This window comes from Ruditapes philippinarum, unplaced genomic scaffold, assembly GCF_026571515.1.
Source record: "Ruditapes philippinarum isolate M1 unplaced genomic scaffold, ASM2657151v2 ctg272_1_1_1_1, whole genome shotgun sequence".
Taxonomy (NCBI): Eukaryota; Metazoa; Mollusca; class Bivalvia; order Venerida; family Veneridae; genus Ruditapes; species Ruditapes philippinarum.
In genome coordinates this window covers 139,153-166,374 of record NW_026860885.1, presented here as the reverse complement: position 1 = coordinate 166,374, position 27,222 = coordinate 139,153, and the positions used below count along the sequence as shown (strand labels likewise).

The window sequence follows — 27,222 nt, the reverse complement described above, 5'->3', positions numbered from 1 at the left end:
TACTAGGGTCTTTATAATAATATCTTAATAAAGATCAAACAAAGTTGAATAATAAAAATAAGAAAGAATGATTGAAGGTTTCTAACATATGCTCACCTGGGCTTGACTGCCGATGTTAAACATGCAACTCTTTGTCGAGTAAAGCTTGTTCATGATAGTCATGGATTTTAGCACCATCTTGTTGTCTTTGTACATCGACAAGTCCTGCAGATAATGAATGACTAAGAAATTACTATGTAAGAGTCTGAAGTTTCTATTCTTTTATCAGCATAGTTTCTGTTCTGAGTAAATTAACCAAAATAAAATCAGGAATCAGTACCCGTTTGCAAAAGGAACATTACTTTAAATATTAACTTTGAGAAACTTTGATAGTTTTTAACCGAGTCTGCAATCCTGTCGTTTTGTGCGTTCTTTAGGGATTCTGTTTCTCTCTATTTTACTATTTATGTTACAAGACATTAGATGATATACTTCTATAAAGTTGCTGCTCTATTACACAAATCATATATAAAATCATTTGCTTTACTGTTTTTAAATTATAAAGATGTTTTACCATGAGAACTTTTGTAAGAAATTCGAGGTCAAACAGGGCAGAAAGCTTGAACATATCGTTCAACTCCTTGTTGACCTTCTTCTGCACACCGATTGCTTTCCTAAAAACAACAATGATTTGTAAATATAGTTATTAAAACTGTTCCCATTCAAATTGTATGTGTTTTAGCACGTTATTACACGTATATCAATACAGCCCCGTGGTCGAGGGGTTAGAGTCGATGATTTCTAATCCAGTTACCTCTCTGGCGTTAGTTGCTTTTGGTAGTTTAGCATGGAGGAAGGTAGTCTAGTACTGGTGTAACTCTCAAGGCACGATGGTTAGAAACTACTCGCATATATGACTGAGATACTTTTGGGAATATGCGTAAATTGAAATAAACAAACGGAAAAACAAACAAACACGTATACCAAATAAAATGTTGAATCACAAATGGAGTAAAACAATAAAAGGTACTACAAAATCTAAAATATGTAGCAAGTAGCTTATCTATAGGACAAAAATATCCATACAAAATACAGTTTATTTCTTTATTCCTGTCTTTTATTTTTACATACTAGCATCAAATCTTTTAAATATCTATTATTTATAGATCTGAATACTTTATTTTATCTTCAGAATTAATTATCACAATTAAAGATATTCTAAGTCATTTTGTACTTTAATGTTCAAACAAATATTAAAATCTATTAGGATATAAATAGTATTTCTACGAGGAACTAAATATTTGCAATTCGTTTCATTATCCTGAACAAATTCTTCATTTGGACACTGTTTCTACAGGTTTTTATTTTTTCAGATTTTTATTGTGAAAAGTACTAAATTTTTTTTAAACACATGGTAAACTTGAATTAGCAGTAAGAATATTTCCCTTTGACCTTGGGAAATTAAATTACAAAAATAGTGAGGGTAATAATATAGGATAATAACTTACTTGCTTTGGTCGTGGGGGTTAAAAGTGTCATACAGTAACGGTGTCATGATTGAGGTTTTTCCCTCGCCTTCCAGTTGTTCTGCTATTTTGAACTTTCCCACAAAACTCTAAAACAAGTATGATAAATCTATCTATATCTCGAAACAACTAGTATCTCATGACTAAGAATAAAATAATACGTTATTGAAATGAATCAAGAGAATTCCTCTTTTCAATAAAAATGGCATTGAAATATTATTTCTTTCGGCAATTATAATAAAAACTAGTAACTAGGCTATAAGTAATTTCCAAACCTGAAGTCTCAAGTTCCTCTGATATGTTAACAGTAAATCCAACACTTCCAGCACCCTGTAATACAATATAAATGCTTTCACATGATTATACCTAGACATGGAACACTGAAAAGTTTACCAACACGGCAAATGTGCAGGTTTACATTGATAGAGCCAGTGAAAAATGCAAACTCCTATATCCATTGTAACGGCTTAAGCAGACCTCAACATTTAAACATGAAAATGGATTTTATAAACGGATATGTTAATACGGCTTTATATTTTGTTTGGTATCTGTATGAGTTACTTTTATGAAATATATACTTTAATTATGTAATGGCTATTTTCAATGAGGTGTATAAGTTTTTTTACTGATTATTTTTTCAATTACCAAAACTATTTAAAGTTTAATTCACGCTTTATATCATTATATCAAGAAATTAATTAGCGAAGGTCTTAGTTTACGAATGTTGGGTTTGATAAAAAAAATCTGTAAGATATTTTAACTAACTTACTGGAACTTTGCTCGACTAATCGCCTCAGTTTCTTTTGTCTTCTCAAATCTGGCTGTCATCTGATAGGCATGTACCTTTTTCTTTTCATCTTTGCTGTATCCTGTTATTATAAGATAAGATATGATATCACATAAACAAAGGCACAGGTATGTAATAAAGTCATTGGATAAAATAGATATTACACTCAGTCTGGTGTAATAAAACTTTGTTTGACGTGACGCCATTGCGTTATACAAACATAGCGTGAAAGCGCGGTAATGTTAGCGTAAAATGCCAATGAAAAATCATTCCTTTTAATTTGACTATGTGATTAGTAGAATATATACGTATAGATTCAATACTAAACTTATTGAAAGAGTTGAATAAAATTTATGGGAGACTCTGACGAGCGTAATATGACTTTATTTAACTCCTACAATAAATTAAGTATTTAACATACACTCGGTTAATATCATATTCGATAATGCCATTTGTAATTTAGTAATTGTAATTACTAAAAATGGAACTCAATTTATTGCCATGAAATAATAAATTCAGTCGACTTTTATTCTTTATTTAAGGGACACTAAAGAGAATGTAGTGTCATCATTTCAAAATATATTTGCATTACACATAATACAACTTCATTTGCTTGATTGATGGTAATGAAAGATTTTGAAATAAGAATGTGACCGGGAAATATTGGGACAAATTTGTAAATTTATACTGTAATTAGTTTGATGATACTAGTGGGTCACAAATGGAAGCATGTCAACACAATCCTCTTACCTAACCTTCTGCTTGTTTTGTAACAACTATAATATTATATTAAAACAAAATCTGCATACCTTTGTCTTTAGCAGGGAATGGATAGTCGTGTCTACCATCAAGAAGGTTTAGTAAAGGTGGGAGTAGATTGTCAACATCCTCGGAGTCCATATAGTAACCAAACTTTACTAGAAAATACAGAAGTCGCAAAACCTGCAAAAATGTTAATTTATATTTAGAAAGTATATGTAATGCTTTTAAATAAGTCTAAAATAATTCTTTTTTAAAAAAAAATAAGTGCCTATTGCATAAATGAAGATATAAAGGCGGATTTTTATTTTTAAAAATAAATTTTAAAACGATAAATGGAATACATCCAATGCATAAATTTTTACAAATAATGTGAATATCGTAAGAGGTGACAAAATAAAATTGCACTGTTTCTTTTTTTCCTTTTATTCTTCTTTAGGAATGAAACGCAATAAAGCTCCTGACATACTACATCAACATTTATTACTACAGACCTGTTCAATCAGCATGTTGTGACCGATCTCTGATGCATACATGCACAAGTTCTCCGATAAAAACTCTGCAATCCAGTCTCGAAGTACAGGAAAGATGGCGACCAGCTCTTTCATTATCTGCAAAATTAGAAGCATGACGGCTCTTGTTTTCATTCTAATTTTCCCATTGCTCAATTTTTTTTAATTCAAGACACACTTAATTTGCAAAAACAAATGCCTGTTCAACCCTAGTTGTTGTTTTTGTTGTTGTTGTTTTTTTTTTCAGTATTGTCTACCGTAATATCATCATGTGATATTTCATTTTGGTAAAACAAAAGTTGAATATTTACTAGAATATAATTAAATCGTCACCGGTCAACTTTATAACACTTGCATTAGTTCGATTAATATAAGTTTAAATGTAATGGCATCTAATGTTAATTCCTATATGTACGTGTACAATGTATTCATAAATGTATTAACTATTCATTTAGATGTGGCTCTGTGTTTCAGTTCCTTTAATAACAAATATTTTTACATGTTATTTATTTCAATCTTAATTTCGTTAACCTTGTGAACAAACAGTGGGTTTTACTGAAAGATCAATTTTTAACTTTTTAAAGTCATTTCAGTATAAAAAACCATTACACATGAATGAAATTTGCATTAATACTAACAAAATCTCCTGCACTTTTTTCTTCATCCTTTGAACCAACATAATCATATACGAAGCAAATATTCGGGTATGCCAAGACGGAATAGTTGTTTCCAATGTCAACGAACAGATCTTAAAAATATTGAAATATATATTGATTTCAAAGCAAACTATAAATTGCACTTTAATTAAAAACATGACAACATTCGCAATGTTCACTTGTTGCCAAATCATTACTTTTATTAAAAATGTAGTGTTAGATAGTTAAACAAGATCACAATAATTAAGAAATACAGAAGTCTGGACAGGTATAACTGATATGAAAATTTATCAATAAATCATAAGACAATTTTTAACTTGCATATTGTACAATGAGATTGATTAGTAATCGTGGTTTGGTCAATTATTAAAAATATCAATTTTATAAACGTGATAATTTTTTATCAAAGATTTTTGAGATTATATAAGTATCAAAAATGACATATGTGAAAAAGCATCACTAACTTGTTGTGATATCACAGTACTTTGCTCGGATAGCATCTGGTAAAATTGACGACCTTAAAGCTAGGAACGTTTCCTCCCAAGTTAGAAACCTCGACTCTTTTGTAATTATGTTGATAGCAAAATCATTACGACCCTTGTTTATTAAAATTAAGAAAATAATAGATGAAGCCTTGCAAATATGATTATAAAACATGTGTAAGTTATTTAACACTTTTATATGCACAAAGCCAACACATCTTTCATATTTAGTACCTTTAAACAATCAAAAGAGTAATTGAAAAGAATTTTCAACATTGTATAGTATTGAAGATAACGCATTTGAATGAAGTCCAAACATATGTGCAATTGGGTATTGTTCCATATAGGGCAAAATGTTTACTTCCCAACGTTTTAAAAATCATTTAAAGCAATTTGAAAAGTTTAAATTAACGTAATTCAACTGACACATTTTTAAATAAATTATGAAAATGAAAAATGAAACGTTGAATATAACATACCTTACAAAGAGCAATGAAAAGATCTAGCTGATGTAGCAGAAAATCGTGTTTGTCTTTCTCATACTCTTCGTGTTCTGGCTAAAATCATTAATTCAATGTTCACATGATTATTCTGAGTACAGTTTTATATATTTCTTAATTTATACAAAACAGATTTTGCTAGTATTTCCTTGGTCCACAAAAGTATTTAATCAATGATAAGTGAACACATTTTCAAAAAGAATGCTTTTTTTTACAAAAAAAGTATAAATCCATTCATTTCGTTTAAAAATTGAATTATGTAAAATATCACTGGATTTACCTTTTTATTACCATATTCATACTCAGTTATTAACATAGTTAAGGCAAATTTTGCTAAAAGAAGAATGGGTGTATGTATGGAAAGTGTATGCCTAAGAATACCTAAGGAGATTACGATTAAAATGTGTACGCTTGACATTACGTATACTTTCAAGCGTGTTTTGTTAAACATACATTGACAAAGTCGTGCAAAGCAGACCATGTTTTGGCATCATCTGTTGTTATGTAGAGTATATTCGGCTGCTTGTTGATATCCTGACCTCTAGCTGTCAAAAATATTCCTCTCTGTAATAAATTGATGGAGAAATTAAAACTGTCCTTCTTTACAACTTAAATGACAGTTGATGTTGTCTATACTACTAATATTAGTACTCCTTGAAAGTGTAGGCATTGAGTTCATGTGCTTGCATTTGTGAAAGTCATATAACATTCTACATTTCGTTTTGTTAATATCTGTATATTGCTTTCATATTAAACGAGCAAACCAAACACTTGATCCCAGAATAAAGGCGTGTTCTCATGATAACGATCCATAACGCATCAGGTTTTTACTCACCTAAGTAGCGGAATGAGAATTATTTGGATCATTTAACAATGTTTCTTTAGAAATTACTACTAAATTAATCATTTCTTTAAAATCGTTTGTAAAGCGATATATATGTTATAACTATATGTAAAATATATGCTTACTAATATTGGTAATGTTCTATAATTATCAATAAGGAGTTATAATGATGCACTTACCGGTTTATCAAGCATCCATTTTTGCACGATGTACACTTGATTGTTTGGAATAGCAATGTCATCACACACGCAGAGCACGTGCAGTAAATCTAGAAATCTGTAATTCTGGTTAATAAAAAGTATATTAATTCATATTATATCCAAAAATGTGTCTTGATTTTAAATAATGATTGCGAAATATGCAGTAGTTCTTCAATATTAAAACATACTATATAGTATATTATCATCTTTGTATATAAACACTCTATCAACCATTTGTCGGAATAAATTTGTGTCGTAAAAAACAACATTTTTTGAACATTTTGATTACCTGAGTTGACTGCAGAAGGCCGACAAATTCGTCAATCTGATGATGTGATATTCTGTCAACAATTTTTCTCTTGTCTCTTATCAACTCTACAATCATCTGAGCAACGTTCAGACCTATACCTCCCTGTTTAAAATGAGAAAAGATATTTCAAAATAGATAATTAATGGTCATTTTATAATCAATGGTTTACCAGACGATGAAACAACATGCACTGAAAGGCATTGGTTACTTGTATATTTGTCATTAATAAATACCCAAGTATATTTTTTAGTCTTTTATTTATCTTTATGTCGGAATCCAGTAGGAAAATTACATACCTACTCATGAACTAGTATTTCAAAAGTAAAAAATCAACGTTTCCGTATGAAGACATATTCTGCTGATGTTTACCTTTTGTGTAAACTGGGTCTGGAAGAACTCGATATATTTTGCAAAGTAAAGGGCATTTTTTCTACTTTTGCCGATCATGTACGTGTACAAAATCTCGTATGCCTCCTTGAATACTAGAATGATTGCATGTTCATCCGCAACGCCATCTAGCGGAAACTGTAGTATCTTCACCAGCAAATCTATCACCTGTATAATTTATAATAATATTTTTCTCTTAGTATACAAATTTATCAATGTTAGATCGAATAAAACCAATTTGGATTATGAAAACAAAGTCACTTTTAAAAGCTTAATTTGATAATTTCATTTCATGATTTTAATTGCTTTAAATCTTTGTGTTTACGAAATAAACCATCATTTTCAAAAACATATGTCCTTTTATTTAAGAAAAAATTGTCTGAAATGCAGAACTTAATACATACGTACATTTTCAAAACAAAACTAAAAGAAATGTGAATGTATAATTATTATGTTCAGGTACAGATTTGTGTTTGATTTAGTGTTTCATACTGAAAACATATTGCAAATGCAGTATATCTTACCCTAAGGTTCCTCATCAATTTCTGTCTTTCTTTGCTTGGCAGATTTTCCACAATCATGAAATGTTGAAGTTCGTCCATTGCCTGCAAACAAAGAAAACTTATCATCTTATATATATATATATATATATATATATATATATATATATATATATATATATATATATATATATATATATATATATATATATATATATATATATATGAAGCATCTCCTGTCCATTAGAAATGTGGTTGAATTTTATGAATTTTCATTTACCAATTGGCAAAGACAATCCATTTTTATAGATTTTCTTGCGAAATTAACATTTATCTTTTCAAATTAACAACAAATTTGTCGCGGATCTTTTACAAAACAGACCATGTTAGAATACTCGTAGCAAAATGCTATGACTTTAAAAAGGAACAGTGTAACATCTGCTTCTGTAGAGCAATACCCCTCAAACTTAACACAATACAATAAACCTGGTTATTACTTATTTCCTTGTAACATTTTCTTTATCTCTCAATGAACGTTTGTTACCGACATTAAATCTAAAAGCAATGTTGCATACATCAAGCAAATAAATTCAAGTTAATACAACATATTTTACCTGTACAGTCTGATGTGTCTTTTTAGAGTTAAGGGTGATCCCAACTTGCCTCTGAAGCAAAATAAATCTTAAAGAGAAACCTCCGAGAGATTATGTAACACAATAATAAACAGTTTCTATTTCATTTCTCTATATAAATACTTGAACTACTTGTCATGAAGTAAAAGATGTGATTCATGTTTATATTAGCATTATTTTTACATTCAGATGTTTACAAACACCCGGATAAAGAGCAATAATGATAGTTGGCTGCTCCTGCAAACATTAGCTATATGTTAAAACAAATATTACTTCTTGGAAAAATAAGGTATTTCAAATGACATTCTAACCTGATATTTATCATTTATTTTCTTATCCGTTAATTGAACAAAATGTGATAATTGTCATGTAACGTGTAGACAATAACTTACATCTTTGATCAGATTCTGTAGGAACGGTACCATACCAGCCACATAGTTAAATTCTCGAATATTCTCATCTTCAACTCTCTGTATTGTGAACGCGTCATCGTACTGACTCTCACTACTTCCGGTCACCTGCGGATACATACGAATAATTACCAGCATGTTACAGACTCGAATTCAGGTTACTTATCTCTCAAAGATACATACAAATTATTAAAGAATAGTCACACATTAGAAATCAGGGTTTCGGTGGAGACTATCATATACAAATGTACAGCATAATCGGATACAAAATTGTAACGAAGATATGAAGGTTTTTTTCTAAACTTATAAACTAAGTCTATAAAAATAAACAACTGTTTCATTCTTAAATGCGCCACGTTTACAGCACGCGACTCATCTAGCATTAACGAAAACACCAGTCTGACATACAAGAAAAAAATGTATACATGATCACGCTGTAAAAGCAAAATAAGTTTTCTATTCCTTAATGTACTACCCGTTTAACAGGGGCGCTGGAAACTCTTAAGCCTTTCAATGACTGGTCGTTGCAGCTTTCCTCGTCACGAAATTGTTTACGAATGTAATCTTCATCTGGAAAAAGAAGACATTGAAAAGCACATTGGCATTCTGAGATTTTATTTTTTGTTTACTATTACGCATCTTATTGAAAAGGCCTAATGATTAAAAAATATTAAAGCTTCACGCCTCCAGATGAGCCAAAATATTCCAAGAAAATAAATATTGAGAAAAATGTACTAACATTTTAAGAAAGGTAAAAACATATAAGATCCAAGTTCTATTTAAAATGTTACGTGTGGTTAAGAATTATTTTTTCAGTTTTTTATCACCATATTTTTACTGCGTTACTAATGCAGTAAGGGCTGTTTTTGTATATGTTGACCACTTTTTGGTAATTTTCGATGATTGTAAGAGCCGATTGCAATATATGAATTATTTTATTTGTTCATCTCTCAATTTTTTACTTTTAAATACACTTCCAAAAAACAAAAAAAAACAAATGTCATTAAAAGTAGTGCTCTTACCTTTCAGTGCATGCAGCCAAGATCCTGTAAGAACATGTTCGATCCTGCAGTAACTCTCGAATCGGATCTCGTCCCTTTCCTTAAAACAGTAAAATGCGAGAACTTTAAATATTTAAATAAGAATAGAAATAATTAATGTTCAATATGGTAAGCCTGCACAGACGTACAAGCTAAACTTACACTATATTGATGATAATGGTCTGCAATTACATTGTTAACAGAACTTTAACTCTTTCCAGTCTAAATATCTGAAATGGACCAGTTCAACGTTTTATGCTAACAAAACCGGGGAACGTTTAGGGACAGTTTCAAATAAAGATGAGACTGAATAGCGAGCATCGTAAATCATTTTTAGACGGTAAAGATAAATCTTGGTCTGCACTGGCCCTGTTGTCACAAGGAGGCTAAAGGGTATGGATAATGCAAGTGTAAATCGCAGCTCTATAATGTTAGTGCTATGATAATGGAATAAATAGAACATAATAAATATTCACGATAATGGAATAAATAGAACATAATAAACAATAATGATGATGAAATAAATAGAACATAATAAATAATCACGATAATGGAATAAATAGAACATAATGAAAAATAATAATGATAACGGAATAAATAGAACATAATAAACAATAATGATATGGAATAAATAGAACATAATAAACAATAATGATATGGAATAAATAGAACATAATAAACAACAAAAAATTGTCATTATTGAAACAAAAATTAAAAGAATTAATTTGCAAAATTGTAAAAACTAACATGTACAATTTCATGATATGTAATTATAACATCTTATTACGAATGGATTTTTAAAAGAGGGCGTACAAGTTGACGTAACCTATTTGATTGATATAACGTACATTTATAACGCTGTGAAGTCGGAACACTGTTCTTGGGTCTTCATTACTGTCAATCAATATAACCTCGTGCTCTGCTGTGATACATATGTATTTTCTTGTTGTCATGTGACGTAACCGTATCTGCTGCTCCCATTGGATAATCTCACCTTACCAGAACAGAACAGAACAGAACTTTTTATTTTCGCAATATTGAAGTATACAACAAAACAGTTACAGTGCGAATTCATATATTTTAATACAAGATACCAAATTACTGCATCCAATATGGTTTTGGTAAAGGAGAACATTGTTAAACATATTGTTAAAATGGTTATTCTAACTTAACAGGTTCACTGTATGATTCACAAAATTTTAAATTCAAATTCTTGCAGACATGGAAAGTCGCAAAGAATATTTCGAAACATTTTACTGTTTTTTGTCGTTGTTGTTGTTGTATTGTTTGTTTGTTTTTGTTTCTTTTTTTATTCAAATAACTAAATATCTTTGATATATAAAATGATGGTTAGTATTACCATGAAATATTCCTTTTTCCGCTTCTATCACCCAGAATGTGTTACCGGAGGTTGGCGGGGACAGCGTTCGCGGCTTATGCTGGTCCATTACTCGGACACGGAAATGAACTAGAAAAGATTTTTTAAAAAGGGCATAAAAGAAATAACAATTATTCTTCTTTTGAAGAAAATAAGTTATATAATAACTTGGCAGTCAGAATTAAAAATATAGCATTGGTATGATTATACATGTATCAAAAGTCTTTAGACCCTTTCATTCAGTAAAATTTGCAAAACAGTTAAAACTATCAAGAATTATATAAAAAAAAATGTGAAGGAAGTATGTGCATCTTCCACAACAACAAAAAATGTTTCTGTACATAATATTTTATTTTAAGAATACTATTACATAAAAACTGAAGTGGATGCAATATGCAAAACGTTTATATAAGTACCATCTTCTGTGATTTCATCCTCGAAAAGACCTTCGGCAACAACATATGCCTCCAGTTCTTTGTGAAACAGTCGAATAATGTTTCCTCCCTGAAATTTATATGAATGACTCACTGCAGCAGAACATTTTCAATATTTTTGTGATAATGTACAATATACTGGCTATGAGATCAATTTTTGAATTTGCAGATCTTGTAGTAATTCACAGAAACAATGATCTGAGTGGTCTTGTTTATTTGTTTTAGATAATCGTGGAAGCTTGGAATACAAATGCTTTTTTCTTTCTAACAAATACACATATACATATATAAACGTCATAATGTCGAAACAGAGAATTTGTAAAAATATGTTTATGTAATTATACATGATTATATGGGTAAATATCAAGATTTTTGTCCATATTTTTATGGCAAGTTTCTAACAAATAGGTATTTTATATTTATTTGCATGATAGCAAGAATGAAAACTGGACAAAAACTTACCCGGATATATATAAGTGATTCTGTCGGTGGTCGTTTTCTGAATCGTATCAATGTAAATCCTGATCTTTCCACACCAAGGTTAAATTCCGACCTGCAAGAGATTCATTCATTCATTCATTCATTCATTCATTCATTTATTCATTCATTCATTCATTCATTTATTTATTTATTTATTTATTTATTTATTTATTATTTATTTATTTATTTATTTATTTATTTATTTATTTATTTATTCATTCAGTAATTTAGTCAGTTAATAATTCATTGTTTGGTTCATTCATCATTGTTGACCAAAATTGCACTGAATGAATGAATGAATGAATGAATGAATGAATGAATGAACGAATAAATGAATAAATGAATGAATGATCAATTATTTGGATGTAATTAAAAGTCTTTTTATTACCAATTTAGATAAATATAAAACATAAGTTAAAATAAATTTTTCATCATATAAAAAATTATATTGAAATTTATGAAATCAAGCCAAGAAATAAATTTAGCATGTGGAGAGCATCTGATATTTATACACTTTATAAATTTGTGATTGTCTACAATATTTACCCAAATGTAAAATGGTCAATCTGGAATGGTGAACTAGCATGTATAAAGTGACCTGGAGACTTCACACTTTCAAACACAATTTGATCGTATATTTGTACCTGAAGAAAACAACAACCTCAAAGTTTAATCCTCCATATTTATACTGATAAATGCTAACAAACATGTTAATCAATCTCGATTTTGTGTACTACTAGATACCATTTTATTACATGCATTTCAATAGTTCCCGACTAATATAGGTATAACGGCTGAGTGCTCGTCCAATAGAATTTAGTATTGTTCTCAACAATGTACGAGTATAATGACATCATACTATCAGAAATGTTCGAATCATAAACTTTTATAAAACATTTTTAGTTTAAAGTCGTTACAAGTATCATTTCACGAAAACACAAAGTATATGATATTTGATTGTTATCATTTTTTCTTTGATTATTCGCTCTATTTTTGTTTACTTTTTACTTGGAATCGGAATCAAAATAACATAATACACTTGCAAAATTCTATATTTTATTTGGTGTTCATTCGAAGTGCCTAAATTTGATAGAAAAGGGGTTAAAGTATGACACATGGCTTGATGAACTATGACACATGGTTGAATGAACTATGGCACATGGAATGATGAACTATGGCACATGGCTGAATAAACTATGGCACAGGGTTGAAAGAACTATGGCACATGGCTGGATGAACTATGACACATGGTTGAATGAACTATGATACATGGCTTGATGAACTATGGCACATGGTTGAATGAACTATGGCACATGGAATGATGAACTATGGCACATGGCTGAATAAACTATGGCACATGGTTGAATGAACTATGGCACATGGCTTGATGAACTATGACACATTTTTTAATGAACTATGGCACATGGCTTGATGAACTACGACACATTTTTGAATGAACTCTGGCACATGGCTTGATGAACTATGGCACATGGCTGAATGAACTATGACACATGGCTTGATGAACTATGGCACATGGCTTGATGAAAACAAGAAGGTCAAAAAGATTCACCTGCGTAAAAAGATTTTACGAGGAACAAATCAAAATGTCAAAAAAAGAAATAAAATTGTTTTTAATTATATTTTAACAGTTATAGTTTACAATGATTAAAGATTAAAACATTATAATACCTACCACTTCACCTTCAGACTTGACCTTATATTGGGGCAAAATCCTAAATTGAGCATTTTTTGCATTGTATTCCTGGAGCATAATCTGTAAAATAAAAATATATGTGAAAAATACTAGTATGAGCATGATGATAAATACCATATCATTTTTTAATTGTGACGCGCTTTGGCTACAAAGGTTCTTCTTATACATGTATGTTTAACATTGGTATATGTTTTCTGCATTTGCCTTTGCATCAACATGCATGTCTGATTTGCATGGCTTTCGCAATGACTAGACAAACAGGAAACAGGTCTAATCTAAAAAAAACTATTTTTTCGGAGTGAGTCCCTGCGAAATGAATGGTCCAGTTCTTAGTCAACATGCACGTAACAGAAGATTGATGGCATTTTCAATTTTTATTTGAATTAAATGAGCATGCGGTAGATTGTAATTAAGCTGAGAGTCTTTAATGGAATAAGTTCGTTAAGTACATGGAAAGCTTATTCCCATTGGAATGGCCATGTGGTATATCTTTATAAATGATGTCAGTCTTGCATTGTGACATTTCTAGAATTTATACAGACATACTTAAAATCTAAGATTTGTCTTTTAGATCTAACAATTTATTTGTGACTTTCCAACTTGTATGATATCATATTGTATTACGCATTTTATTACTATAGATAGAAAATTGAGTTATCATCCAAGTTATTGTCCCGCAAGTTAAGCAGTCTTAAAAATGTTGTTTATTTTAACATTAACTCAAGCGAGTTTCCTTATAGATGAATTTTAGTTATTCGATCGCAACTGGAGCTCAATATCCTTCTAAAACTACAAAATATTGCTTATAACTCTTTCAAGCAATGTAACAAAAATGTGCAAATTTAACGAAATGTGCAGAACATCAAAATACGTATAGGTATTTTTTTTTTTACTTTTACTTACCACCATGTTGTTTTTATCGACTTGTGACGTTTGAGATGTACATGTGTGTATGTATTTATTTGTAAACACATGTTTCAACTAAAATAGAAATAAGATACGAATATATTTTTCTCTTTTTTCAATTTTTACGTTACCCCTTTTTCAAAGATATATATGCATTTTATACCCGTTTAGGAACTATATGTTATAAAAATAACCGAATAGCTTTGTAATCATATTCCTTGTGAATAAAAGTGTTCAAAAGGTTATTTTTCTGCCTAGTTAAATTTAACTGATTACTGACTTATTGGCAAAAACAACAGATATTAATAAATTAGAGTTTAGCTTTAAAAGACCACGTTCAATTTCACTGTGTCTAATACGCCCTTATTAAATACCTGTACAATTTCACCGTATCTAACCCGTTTACCAAGTTGCCGTTTCTGTTCCTGCGCATTGTCCATATTCTCGGCTTCAGCCGCCATCTGTAAATTATAAATATAAGATGAGCATGATAAAATGACACTATGATTTTCTCATCAAATGTAAACCGTTAAACTTGTAATACCAAACAGAAACAGAAATTTAAGCTTTATCACTGTAAACCATAACAATTAGATTACTTTGTAATTGTTCCTTAGCTAGATGTGTTTTATTTAACGGTTTAAATTGAAATGCAAAATATTTAAATGCAAAACACATTTCAGTTCTATTTGTGCGCACGTAGATTAATATATAGGTAAGACATTTTTACTACAAGTAGTTACAGGTTTAACAAAAACATGCCATTTTCAAAGAAACCAGTAACACTCATATATTTAATCCAAATTCTTAAAAGAAGTAATATTTATCTTACAACCGAATACATCTCAATATAACAACTGTCCAGGGTGGTAAATTTGATAAGATGCGATGATACATTAGAGAGTTCGATACATTGCATAGTGGGAAGTATATTAGTAAGTCATATGGGTTGATATATTTATAATTTGGAACATTTAATAGGGATAGGGACACTTCATGTCATAAATTAGATACGGGATGGTTTTATATACTTAAAAGTTCGGTAGTCTAAGTAAAGTGAGCGGTATATTGAAAAGTTCGCTACATTTTAAGTGCTGGCATAGTAAGATTCATTTGTAAGTTCGATGCATTGCAGGATGTGGTATATAAATAGCTCGAGACATTATTGGGGTTGGTATATAGACACTCTCAATACATTATAGGGATGGTATATTGACATGTTCAATATGTTTAAGGGGTGGTATATTTATTAATTCGATACATTATAGGGGCTTGGTATATTTATCAATAAAATGCATCGCGAAATGTTATTTTTACACAAAATATACATCATAAGGGGTGGGGTATATTGATAAGTAAGATACTCGCCTTGTGTTGTCTGAGAAGTGTTTCATCTTCATGGATGATCCCCTCGGAATTTGCAACCATCGACTTGTACTTTCTAAACTTCTTGTTCAGTTTGTACCTGTTCTGCAGGCCAACAATAAACTCACATGCTGTGAACAACAAAGGTAATGATTTACAAAACAAAGATAGGTTTGAAAACAAATATCTTCAACAATAAATATACCTTTCTCCGTTTAAATAACGAAACTCAATATCTAAACACAATAGGAGAGAGGTTACTGTTCTTATGAATTTCACAATTAAGGTCTGAAAAACTTGATATAAACTACTAAGACAAGAAATAAGTGTATAAATTTTTCATATGGACAAACAGTTTTACAATGACAGACTGTACATAAAGGGTTACCTTGTGCACTTGGTATTTTTGTTGGTTTATCTCGGTCCTGATTTTGATATATGAATACATGGCTATGTACAGAACTGAAATATGTACAAACATTATACATTATGTTATGAGTATATGTATAGCACTCTTTGTTCGTCCATTTGAACCATATTTATGGTTCTTATATCCAAATATGGTTCCATTTTACATTAAAAAATACGAGTACATTATTTTGTCAGCTTAAATCGACACATTTACTTTAACAAGTTTCATACTTCTTGCAAGAATTATACGATATGAAATCCCTATAGTACATATGATTTAAATCAACCCATAAAATGCTTAATCTATCAAATTGACCTTTCCCTTTGTCACTCTGGACAAAAGTATATATTCATAGTTTTAGATATGTACTGACTGTAAAGCGAATAGTGCAGACAATGTCCAGACAATTATAGTGCAGACTGATTATAGTTTGCACTGGTCGCATCGGTATATTCATTTCCTACCATTAAGGATCATTACCAAAGTTTTTTTGTTGGGTTTTAAATTAGGTCGCATCAACACTGTAAATGTCACAATGCGACTTTCTGGCTTTACTAGTCGAGGAAGTCAGCAGGTGACCGTATTTCAGACACGGACGCGACCAAAGTGTTACTGATACATATCAGCAAATTTCAAAAATACAGTTTATTCACATTATTTGACGGAATAAGGTAGTTAACTGTACGTTATCTTTTTATTTGAAGATGCTCTTTTCTACTACTACTGCTGCTCTAAAAAAATATTCCTTGATAGTTCTCTTCTTAGTACTCCTGTGTTCTCTATATTTTATTAAACACTAGTATCAGTCTACTATAATTTTGTATGTACGTTTATTGTATCAAATCAGTAAGATTGAAAAAGAGTCTGAAACAATAACTTACCTTGACTGAAGACTGTACGCAAATCCTTCCGTCTCCACGGAAAAGAAACAAACTGAGTCACCGACACACAGAAACTCTCCTAAGTTCTGTGCCATCTTGCTTTTAGCGCATCTTACATCTAACTACCTACTTTGACACACATGTAATAAAAGTCTAATATATTTGAACAAAATACATAAAAAAATCAGTTTTATATGATTTCATGACAATAACAATAGTTTTAATCAAGTACATGTAATGCAAATGCAATTCAAATCTTTGCCAATATCTGTATTCATTTCAAATCATTTCTTTAGGAAATTCTTTAACAGATATCAATGAAATTAAAGCAAAATTACAACAAATACATGCTAAGATGTCATTTTACTTAATATTTTTTTTTTCGAAAAAGAAAAAAATATATTTGGATTATTTTTATATGAAATCAGCCTTCCACAATACTTACTAAACACAATTTTAAATATCTAATTTCACTGAGCATTAAATACCATTTAAAACATACTACTTAATAAGAATTAAACAATATTAGAAAAACAATATAATATTTATTTACTGATATAATTTATATTCCGGAAGATCCTCATGGTCTTCCAATGTTTCGTATGAAAGTTCATTCCTATCAAACCTCGTATCTTATTTGGACCAGACTTACGTTAAAAAACGATTCAAATTGCTGTCTACATGGAGTTTTGTCAATCGAAAAAAAAAACTTGGTAATTAAGCAGATAGCTTCCATGTTTTGCCCATAGGCCAGTCCTATGGTTTGATTGGGTTTCGGTCTCTCTTATTTGGATGTATTGCCCTATAATTCGTATTTCATACACATGTTTATGTTTCAATGCATTCTTTAAAACATATTTATTAGAGATATATTATGCTCATCTTTGAGTAAACTGCCTTATTGTAGAAATTTATTGAAATCTAAAAAATTCATCCAGAATATATGTCTAAGTTGAATAAATGAGTAAATAAATTATGTTTTGAAAGCTGCCTTTCCCTAGACTTACCAAATTAATTTGGTCTATTCTTATAAAAACTGCCAGTTTTATTTTTTTGAATAACTCCATGTCGTTAAGTTTCAAACGTGTCATATTTTCTCTGTGTGTTCAAAAGATATTTATTTCACGAGACTGTATAGTAATTACAAGTTGTTTTATTATTTTTTAATCTATTTTTTTTTCAAACAGCAAATTTAAGCAGTATATACCTTTAGATATAGTGACTAACGAATTAAATTATTATGTCATTCTTAAGTAATAGTATTATGACTTATTTTGTTACGTAAATATCGAGTGAATATTCAAATCAAATTTTATATTTCAGTTAAATTATGTCTATGCGCATGACAGCATATTACTAACTGCTTAAACACTTTTAATCACACATAAAGAAAGCAAGTCATAGATCTAATGAGGCGTCTTTAATATTAAACTATATCAAAACTAAAATTATTTTTATGCTGAGTTAGCAATAATGTTTTTGTACTCTATTCCAACCTTCCGGGAAAGAAACTTACATAAATCTTTGACTTTCTTTTCAATCCAGTATTAAATCATGTAATGGTTTATAATTAACTGGGTTGAACTACATGTATTTGAAATTAATACTGTTTAAACCAACTTTCCACGAGATGTTTTATTCTCTTGGACTTATCAACAATAAAAATAAAAAGTTAAACCATTATGAAAACTGAAATCCCTATCAAACAATAGAGAGACATAAAACCTATATAAAGATATTTGGCCTAATCTGCAAGGCAATAACAAGAAGGATGAGTTCAACTGTTCTTATTGCATTTCGTATTCCATCTAAGGACTACTAATGCCACCAGGACGTGTTCAGGATAACGTCACCCTAGAGAGAAATATTGAAACCATCCATCTTTCCAGGCTTTTTTCATGTCTGTAGTTATTTTTCATGTTACGAATCATAAAACATATTCTTAATCATTTCTGGACTCTTTGTAATCTTAAATAATGCAATACAGCAATTATATAGACGCTAACGATCAAATATATTTTTATAATGTCGGTAAATTTCGGATCAATTCGTAATTCATTCAAGTGCTGTACTTTATATAATAGTATATCCGTCTTTTCTGTTGGATAAAATGTACTGAATGTAATGATCTTTATAATTACTTGTAGTATCTCTTTTGTTTTCTTTTTTTTTTGTGTTTATTGAAGACCTTGTTGAAAATAAGATTTTTCATATATATGTTATCTTTTGCAACGCCGATGAACGATGTTTCTTGATGATGGCTTTTTCCCTTTTGAAGTCTGTTACGGAAGCGTAAATTTTCATACGCTACCATTAAGGGACTCCATTAGGTCATACTTTCGCATTGTTTCATGGAAACTCAATGTCAGTGTCTGACCATTAAGGTTTTAAGAAATGACAGGACTGGAATTGATGTTGCAAGATTTTTATAGCATTTGGTGGAGCTAATTACAAATAAATAACTTGTGCGCAAAATTTGATATCATTTGCTTAAATCGTTTTCCAGAGTAAACACTTTTATTGTGCAAAAAAAAACCTTTTAAAAACGAAAATCGGTCTAAGAACCGCTCTATATACTGGTATCTTTATGTACTACTTTTTGTTTGTTAATATTTTATCTTTTAAATTGTGTAAGGTTTTCAGACGTTATATGATTATGCCCCCACCCCGAAACGAGGTCCTTTCTTCGCGAAAGTTAACCTATTTGGTTTAAGTGCTTTAAACAAACCTGGCTCTATTCTAACAAACAATCATTTATGTTTTCGTCCATATACTTGTAAGTGTTTCTCTTAAAAGGTTTTGTGATAATTGCTATTAAAATTGCTGGTTAAACAAAAAATAAGTTATTTTCACAAAATAGAAAAAAAGTACTGTATATCTTAGATATAAATATATTTTCACGTTGTGATGATAAGCTAGTCTTCATTATCCTAAATCAACGCAAATCCCACCAACTAATCACATCATTTCTTACGATTTCGTTCAAAAAACGGTACACCGGCGCTCTTTTTCATTCGGCTAACTCGGGGATTTTCCCACACACGCAATGACAGCCCGGATCATCGGAAGAAAATTGAAACAAATGTCAAGAATTGGAACGATGGCTACAAACTCTGACAGTGACTTAGAAGGAGAAGTTATACGTTCTTTTATTTCCCTAGAGTCATTGGATCCAAATATTTTTAGGTAACTTTATTTTTATGTCTTCTTTTAATCAACTTTTGAGAGAGAAATATGTCAAAAGTGTAATAGTCCTCGGACACGAGTAGTCTTTCGTTCAAAAGATAGGACGCAGGTGTATTTAGTCCATTATCTTATTCAGTACGTGTTGAATGTGACAGGAAATTATTTCACATTTATGATTAACCATTTTTTTTAGAAATATAACATAAACTACACATGCCACCATCCCTAGACAAAATATGTAGGTGTCTAGGAGATTGCCATTTACAATGAAAATGATGAGTCAATAAAATCGGAAAAAAAAAGAACAAAAATCTTACATATCTAAATTTAATCAAGATATTCTAATTTCAATGTATATTTGTGTCATGTTTCATGAATACGCTAAAAAAACAATAAAGCTATTTCTGGCTTCCATTTTATACTTTATATGTCACTTTTATTTTGACGTTGTCAAGCAGTACTATAAAACCTGTTCGCTGAAGTATCTTTAGTTAGAATAAGGCAATTGTAGAAGAAATATCTTCTTTGCTATTCAAGAAATATAAGGATTTTTGTTGTACCTACTATATATCGGTTGATTTTTTTTTGGCAAAAACATCCCTTGATGTCCCCCCAGCCAATGTTATATCCTTGTAACTAACTCTTTCATATACTATAACTATTTTATAATCTGGTAATGAAATATTAAACTATAAATGCTAAATGGAAAAAATGGGGGGGGGGGCAAATTATACCAATTACAATTAATGTAGTTATTTTTTATCGTAACTTATGGTTGATTTAGTCAAAGGTAATGATTTTAAGCATGAGTAGCCTTTTATACATTAAAGAATTTATATGTTTATAATTGGCATATTTTTGTCAATTTTATCTCATTATCTCTCTTACCTTCTCAAATTGAGATTTACATAAGATCTATATAAATGATATAATATATTCTGAAAATGAAAATTATATAATTAAAATGGTAGTAATGACTATGAAATGTGCATTAAGTACCGTAAGTATTGAAAAGTGTAACTTGATAAATAACCTGTGGGGCTATAGAATACTTGAACTGACATGGATATTAACAAAAAGATTAGAAAATCTTTCAATTCCATTTTTTGAGACAACAAAAGTCTTTTTTTATGCATTGTAACATATGCAATATGATTATTTTTATGTGTTTATGATAAAATACTAAAATATCTTAGTTTTCTTTTTGTACTACTTACAATAAAATTTATTGTACCAACATCAAGGAATACCTAATAGTTATAGTATATGAACTTTAGGCCAAGTCATTTTTTTTTTGCAGAAACATCCCGAGATGTCGCCCAAGCCAGTGTTATACCCGTAACTAATGAGTTTCATATACTATAACTGTTTTATCGCAATGGCGTAATGTTTTCTTTTTTTGTAATGGAAATAAATAAATAAATTGTTAGCAACATTACAGCTATTCAAGGTAAGGCAGTTTTTTCAAGTTGTTTTCCCTGCCGCAAAAATAAAGATATACAAGAGACATCCAATGTTTGAGGCGAATTGTAAACTGTCACCAATATTGATTCAAAATTAATTAAAGGGCTTTTTTCAGTGGAAATAATTCATTCAACGGATGTGGCTTTTTGATTAAATGAGAGTAAATTTCATTTCATAAATTATCTTTGTTTATATTTTTCATTGTATTTGTTTATTTATTTATTTAATTTTATTCTATTCAATCCATTTTTTTTTGCTACTGGGAATGTTCGTTACCACTGCCTTATTGGAGCCTCTGTGAAAAAAAATGCATTGATATATAACAGGTGCGAAAGAAACTCAACCGTTATATATCAGTCGAGTTTTTTTCCCTATTTGAAGCATAATGGAAAAACTGTACTGTAACTACTGTTATATATCAATACAGTTTTCAAATGCTCACTGAAAGTGTACTGAGTATAATGGGTTAGTAAGAACAAAAGAAAAGTTCCAAACCATGCGCTAAGGTATTTACATTGCCTATTTATCATCTGCATTATGTTATTTACGCTGGGGACTCTCTTATCAGGAAGGTACATGTATGTACTTATTATATAAAAACATATTATACGAAGCATGAATGACTTCTGACATTTTAATCTTTCTGCTCTGACCAAAGGTAAACGTCGCGTTTATTATTATAATCTTTTAGAGTCATAAAATTTATTTTTGTCAATACTTATGATGTTTGATGATGTTTTAAGGGTTTTGGGTTGTAGAGGGGGAACGGCCCCGGATATAGTGTAAGTCATGGCCACACGACGTTCACCTGTGGCTCTGACATGTATGATATTTTACTAAAAAAAAACCAACAAAGAACAAAACAGATCTGCGTAATAGTGAAAAGCAAGTTGCAAAAGTTTTATAATAATGTATTTGAATATTTTCTTTAAAATGTATTATCTTCTGAATGTGTTAAAACTGACAAGGCAAATTTGTAAAATCTATAATAGAAAAATAGACATTTCCCAGTTCAGAAATTAAAAGATGCTGTATATTTTAATGCTGCGTATTGCAAGAAATGTGGATAAATACTGATATGAAGTATTTCTAGAATATTTAACACTGTCAGGCATTGATTTTTAAACCAGTTGAATATCATTGATGATTATATCGATATTGCGATTTTCAATGATAGCCCTACAAAATTGGGTGTTTTTTTTTAATTTTATGTCTTTTTTAAGAAGCAACAAGTAATTAGTTGCAAGACATTAAAGTAAGAAGTGAAAATAAGAAAATGTAGTACCACGAGTTCTACTCTGGTACCCTTTTTTATGGGTAATAATCCTTTTCCCCCCAAATTTCAGAGCACCTAAAGAAAATCTATGGCACCCAAGTAGAAGTAGATTTATTTTTGGTGGTCAGGTCGTAGGTCAAGCTCTTGTTGCAGCCTGTAATACAGTATCTCCTGATCATCTTGTTCACAGTCTACATTGCTACTTTCTTAGAGGAGGTTTGCATATTTCTGTTTAATTTTTGTATTATTTGAAAGCACTATATTAAATCAGAATTTATTATTCTTCATCTAGAAATAATGCTTCTCGAGTTTTGGAGAGATGTACTGTAATAATAACTGTCTACATCCTCTCAAGGAGAATGACAGAAAAAGAAGATAGATAGATAGATAGACAGACAGACAGACACAACTTATTGGATGGATAATTTTCTTGATAATTCATTTTCACTGATCTAAATTCCCATTCTTCTTATTTTTTCACAGATGTCTGAGATAATGTTTTATAAAATTACCATGCATGAACCATACAAAAGCTGATGTGGTCAAATTGAAGTTTCTTTATACTAAACATGTACAAGTCAAAAAATTTAAAATGCATTATTTGGAGTTTTATTGTCCGCAAAAGGGGTTCAAGCCTGTCATTATTGATTTGTTAATGAACACAATAAAATTAATGGTTATACTTGAAAATTTGTATGTTATATGACTTATTAATTTTAGCTGATCAAATGGTACTTGTGGCAATTACTCCTTTAGCAATTAAAAGTGAATTTAGAGCGACTTATGCGCAGGAGAGTATAGGCAATTACATACATGTACCAACAGAAAAAGCAGTGAATAAAATAAAAAAAGTGCCTTGTGTTGACACATGAGTATAAGACAATTGATGTATAAATATGATGAGTTATCATTTGACTCCTGGTGAATTATCATTATCATTTGACTCCATGTGAGTTATCATTTTATTTCAGGTAACTCTAATTGGCCAATCCTGTACCATGTGGACAGAACACGTGATGGGGAAACCTATGCGAGTAGGTCTGTGAAAGCTACACAAGATGGCAAGGCTATATTTACCATGCAGAGCTCATTTAAGACAGATGAGAAACAAGTTTATAGATACACCATGGATATGCCTAAAGTGAAAGGGCCAGAGGAATATTTGGATGCAAATGAGATTCTCAAAATGAGATTAGAGTAAGTTATCATATACTAAATTCAGTGTAATTACTATTATTATACATTGTATATGTTGTTGTTTTGTTGTTGTTTTTTGTTTCATTATTAGTGCAGACAAATAGTAAAAGATCTCTTCTTTGTTTGATTTTGGAAAGATTTGTTTATTCAATCAATAGGTATATTTATACATGGTTTGACATATTTGACCGTTTAGAGAAAAACTTAAATAATTAAAAAACAAGCTTTGTGACCTTGTTCACAACATTTGAAAGAAATTAAAAAGTGAACTTGATAGTTTTATTGATTTATAGGTCTGAAAATTGAAGATATGCCAACACTCTAACATTGCGAGCATTTGTCAGTTCACATTGTCAATGTCAGCATTTTAAATTTTTACAGAAGTTGTATAAATTTTGTCAGCTTTCAAAAAGTTTATGCTATTTGAAACATTTGGTGGTCCTCAGACTTATAAATAAATTGACTATAAGTATTAAACAGTCTTTCATACACCCCTACTAAATGGTGGCTGTTTTGCCTTTGGTGATCGAGTGCTCTAATTTGAAAAGATCATTATAAATTTAAAAAAGTCACTGTTTAGTAGGGATGTCATAGTTATCATTAAAAACGTTTAAATTTTTTCTGTATTAGCTTGTTACATCATTTAATTATTAAGCAAAAGAGCTTAAATATTGGTATTTATAAAATTTTGCAGTGAAGATGGGGTTTCAGATCAAGAAAAAGAACATATAAGTAGAACGCTAGCCGAAGAGATACCATTGTTGATAAGGCCAACAGAACCAGAAAGCTATTACCGTATAAAAACTGGAAAACCAGAGCGACTTCTATGGATGAGAGCCAACGGAAATATTGGTAAATATTTAGTTTGCTGTTTATCGATATAATTCTTTTATTGTAGAGTAGAGGGGTCGGCAATAAAGAAAGAATGGGAACATTATTTAGCGGAAGAGTTGAAGATACTTATACGTCCTACAGATCCGAGACTGTTTTTCAAACAAAAAGATGGAGAACCAAGGAGGCTCTTTTGGATGAAAACCGATGGTGTTATTGGTATATACATGAACGTCAAAATGTCATATTTACTGAATTGTAACATTTATAGATTACAGAGATTTTTTCACTTTATAACACTTGAATATTTATTAAAGCCACATTTTTGCCTCAGACAACCAATAAAGTTTTACTTCTTTAAATTAGGAAAAGCAAATATGAATTTTATAATGCTAAATTAATTATTATAGGGCATGTTTGATATCTGTATAAAGTAGTACTAAAGGTGAAATAATTTATCATAAATGAAGCAAAATGTGAACAAAGTAGTATTTTGACTTCCATTCAAATTACTAATTCACTTAAATTATACCAGTTGCCAAAAAGAACTAAAGATGCAAAGAATAGGTCATGTATAAAGTAAAGATACCAAAAATAAATAGTTTTTGAGAAATAAAGAATATAGCATTCCTAAGACATAATTGGCTTTTAGATAAAATGTCAATTATTAACATTAAGGAGATGACACATAATGGGCCTTTAAATAAAATGACAATTATAACCTTAAGAAGATGACACATAATTTGCCTTTAAATAAAATGATAATTATTAACCTTCAGGTGACGACAACAAACTTCACCAATGTGTCGCAGCGTACATGTCAGATTTTTCCCTGCTGGGGACGGCACTACAGCCCGGTGGACCAAACTTTGAAACTCGATTTATGACCTCATTAGATCATACATTATGGTTCCATAATCCATTCAGAGTTGATGAGTGGATGCTGTATGAATCTTTTAGTCCTCATGCTGGTAAGTCGTAGCCTGGGTTCCTGTCTGTCAATTATTTTATGTGCTTCTGTTTGGCTATTATCAAAAATAAATGTTCCAGTCTGTCAATTATTTTATGTGCTTCTGTTTGGCTATTATCAAAAATAAAAAAAGAGTATGAAATAGAGGGTACGGTATGGATAAGCAAAAATATCAACGCCTGAATCCCAGGCTATGTAAGTCTTTGAATTGACAGAAGATGAGTACCTGTTAGATTTGTGAAACTTGTGTATGGACCTTATTATTTGGAAATTTGAGTCTAAATGGCACTAAAGTGACTTATTAAAGGTTCCATTAAAACCACCATATGAACACATCTACAGATGTATCTTAGTTCAAAATTTTACCATTTTCATTTTTAAATGTTGAATTCTGTTAAAAAGTGATGAATATGAGTATTAATTTCTACTTGTATTATTTTATTGTACATTAAACAAACTTACAGTTTTGATGATGTACTTTGTAAAAACTACTTTTTTTTATCATGTGAATGTCATGTGTTTTGACTAATTTATTTTCATGTTTGTTTCATAAGGAAATGGAAAAGCTTTGGTGTTGGGAAGAGTGTGGAAACAGGATGGAACACTTGCAATGTCAGTGGCCCAGGAGGGGGTGGTCAGAAACACCCCTGTGTCTAAAATGTAGCATTTTATAAGTGTTCTACCTATTAACAATAATGGTGTAAACCTGTGATGATGAATACAAATTCTGAGAATAAACTATGGAATTGTTCATTTATAAAAGGGTGGATAGGATACTGATAATTTTGAAATGAAATAGAAAAAACAGATTGAAAGTTCAGTACAGAATGGGTGTATCACATGCGAAATAATGAAAGAAATGCACAAGTATTGTACTAAATAAATAATAAGATGGAGGCTTAAAATTAGATTTTGAAAAGTGGAAATGCAAATTTTTTGCATATTTAACTTAAGTACTTTTGAAGGCAAATAAAATTTCCAAATTTTTAATTGATAATTATGATTTATTAACAAAAAAATCTAAGGCTAACATTTAAGCACTTTATTAACTGTGATAATTTTTATTTAGCATTACTTTTATGTCACATATCTTATCCGGTTATATCTGGGAAGATGGATCTGTTGTTGATCTTCTCTCGGGTTGGATGTATAACAGGAAATGAAATATTGTATAATATTATGACGTTTTGGACTTTGCAGTCTA

The 27,222-nt window shown here is 30.1% G+C and overlaps 2 protein-coding genes across 3 annotated transcripts in view; one reads left to right on the top strand and one right to left on the bottom strand.

Moving 5' to 3' along the window:
- The window catches only part of LOC132713749 (inositol 1,4,5-trisphosphate receptor type 2-like), a 50,290-nt gene extending 33,101 nt beyond the window's left edge, over positions 1-17,189 (bottom strand). Inside the window, exons 1-30 of the mRNA XM_060696429.1 lie at positions 17,095-17,189; positions 16,190-16,263; positions 15,805-15,932; positions 14,811-14,897; positions 14,434-14,511; positions 13,510-13,590; positions 12,363-12,460; positions 11,799-11,889; positions 11,319-11,406; positions 10,885-10,992; positions 10,373-10,518; positions 9,507-9,585; positions 8,960-9,054; positions 8,467-8,592; positions 8,057-8,107; positions 7,467-7,547; positions 6,925-7,110; positions 6,535-6,657; positions 6,225-6,329; positions 5,655-5,765; positions 5,181-5,258; positions 4,684-4,816; positions 4,202-4,311; positions 3,546-3,662; positions 3,102-3,234; positions 2,275-2,374; positions 1,781-1,835; positions 1,488-1,594; positions 554-653; positions 97-204 (exon numbers count right to left, since the gene is read on the bottom strand). Of these exons, the coding sequence (XP_060552412.1) occupies positions 97-204; positions 554-653; positions 1,488-1,594; positions 1,781-1,835; positions 2,275-2,374; positions 3,102-3,234; positions 3,546-3,662; positions 4,202-4,311; positions 4,684-4,816; positions 5,181-5,258; positions 5,655-5,765; positions 6,225-6,329; positions 6,535-6,657; positions 6,925-7,110; positions 7,467-7,547; positions 8,057-8,107; positions 8,467-8,592; positions 8,960-9,054; positions 9,507-9,585; positions 10,373-10,518; positions 10,885-10,992; positions 11,319-11,406; positions 11,799-11,889; positions 12,363-12,460; positions 13,510-13,590; positions 14,434-14,511; positions 14,811-14,897; positions 15,805-15,932; positions 16,190-16,263; positions 17,095-17,189 (3,072 nt within the window). The remainder of the gene's footprint in view (positions 1-96; positions 205-553; positions 654-1,487; positions 1,595-1,780; positions 1,836-2,274; positions 2,375-3,101; positions 3,235-3,545; positions 3,663-4,201; positions 4,312-4,683; positions 4,817-5,180; positions 5,259-5,654; positions 5,766-6,224; positions 6,330-6,534; positions 6,658-6,924; positions 7,111-7,466; positions 7,548-8,056; positions 8,108-8,466; positions 8,593-8,959; positions 9,055-9,506; positions 9,586-10,372; positions 10,519-10,884; positions 10,993-11,318; positions 11,407-11,798; positions 11,890-12,362; positions 12,461-13,509; positions 13,591-14,433; positions 14,512-14,810; positions 14,898-15,804; positions 15,933-16,189; positions 16,264-17,094) is intronic.
- A 2,937-nt stretch (positions 17,190-20,126) lies between these two features.
- LOC132713755 (acyl-coenzyme A thioesterase 8-like) lies at positions 20,127-26,740 on the top strand. 2 transcript variants are annotated; one of them, XM_060696435.1, is made up of 6 exons: positions 20,127-20,280; positions 23,091-23,236; positions 23,992-24,217; positions 25,116-25,267; positions 25,828-26,019; positions 26,573-26,740. In XM_060696435.1, the coding sequence occupies exons 1-6, from the start codon at positions 20,141-20,143 to the stop codon at positions 26,680-26,682; spliced, it is 966 nt and encodes a 321-aa protein (XP_060552418.1). In that variant the 5' UTR covers positions 20,127-20,140; the 3' UTR covers positions 26,683-26,740. The 2 variants fall into 2 exon arrangements, with proteins under 2 accessions (XP_060552418.1, XP_060552417.1); XM_060696434.1 differs by lacking the exon at positions 25,116-25,267 and adding an exon at positions 24,912-25,069.
- The last annotated feature ends 482 nt before the right edge of the window (positions 26,741-27,222 follow it).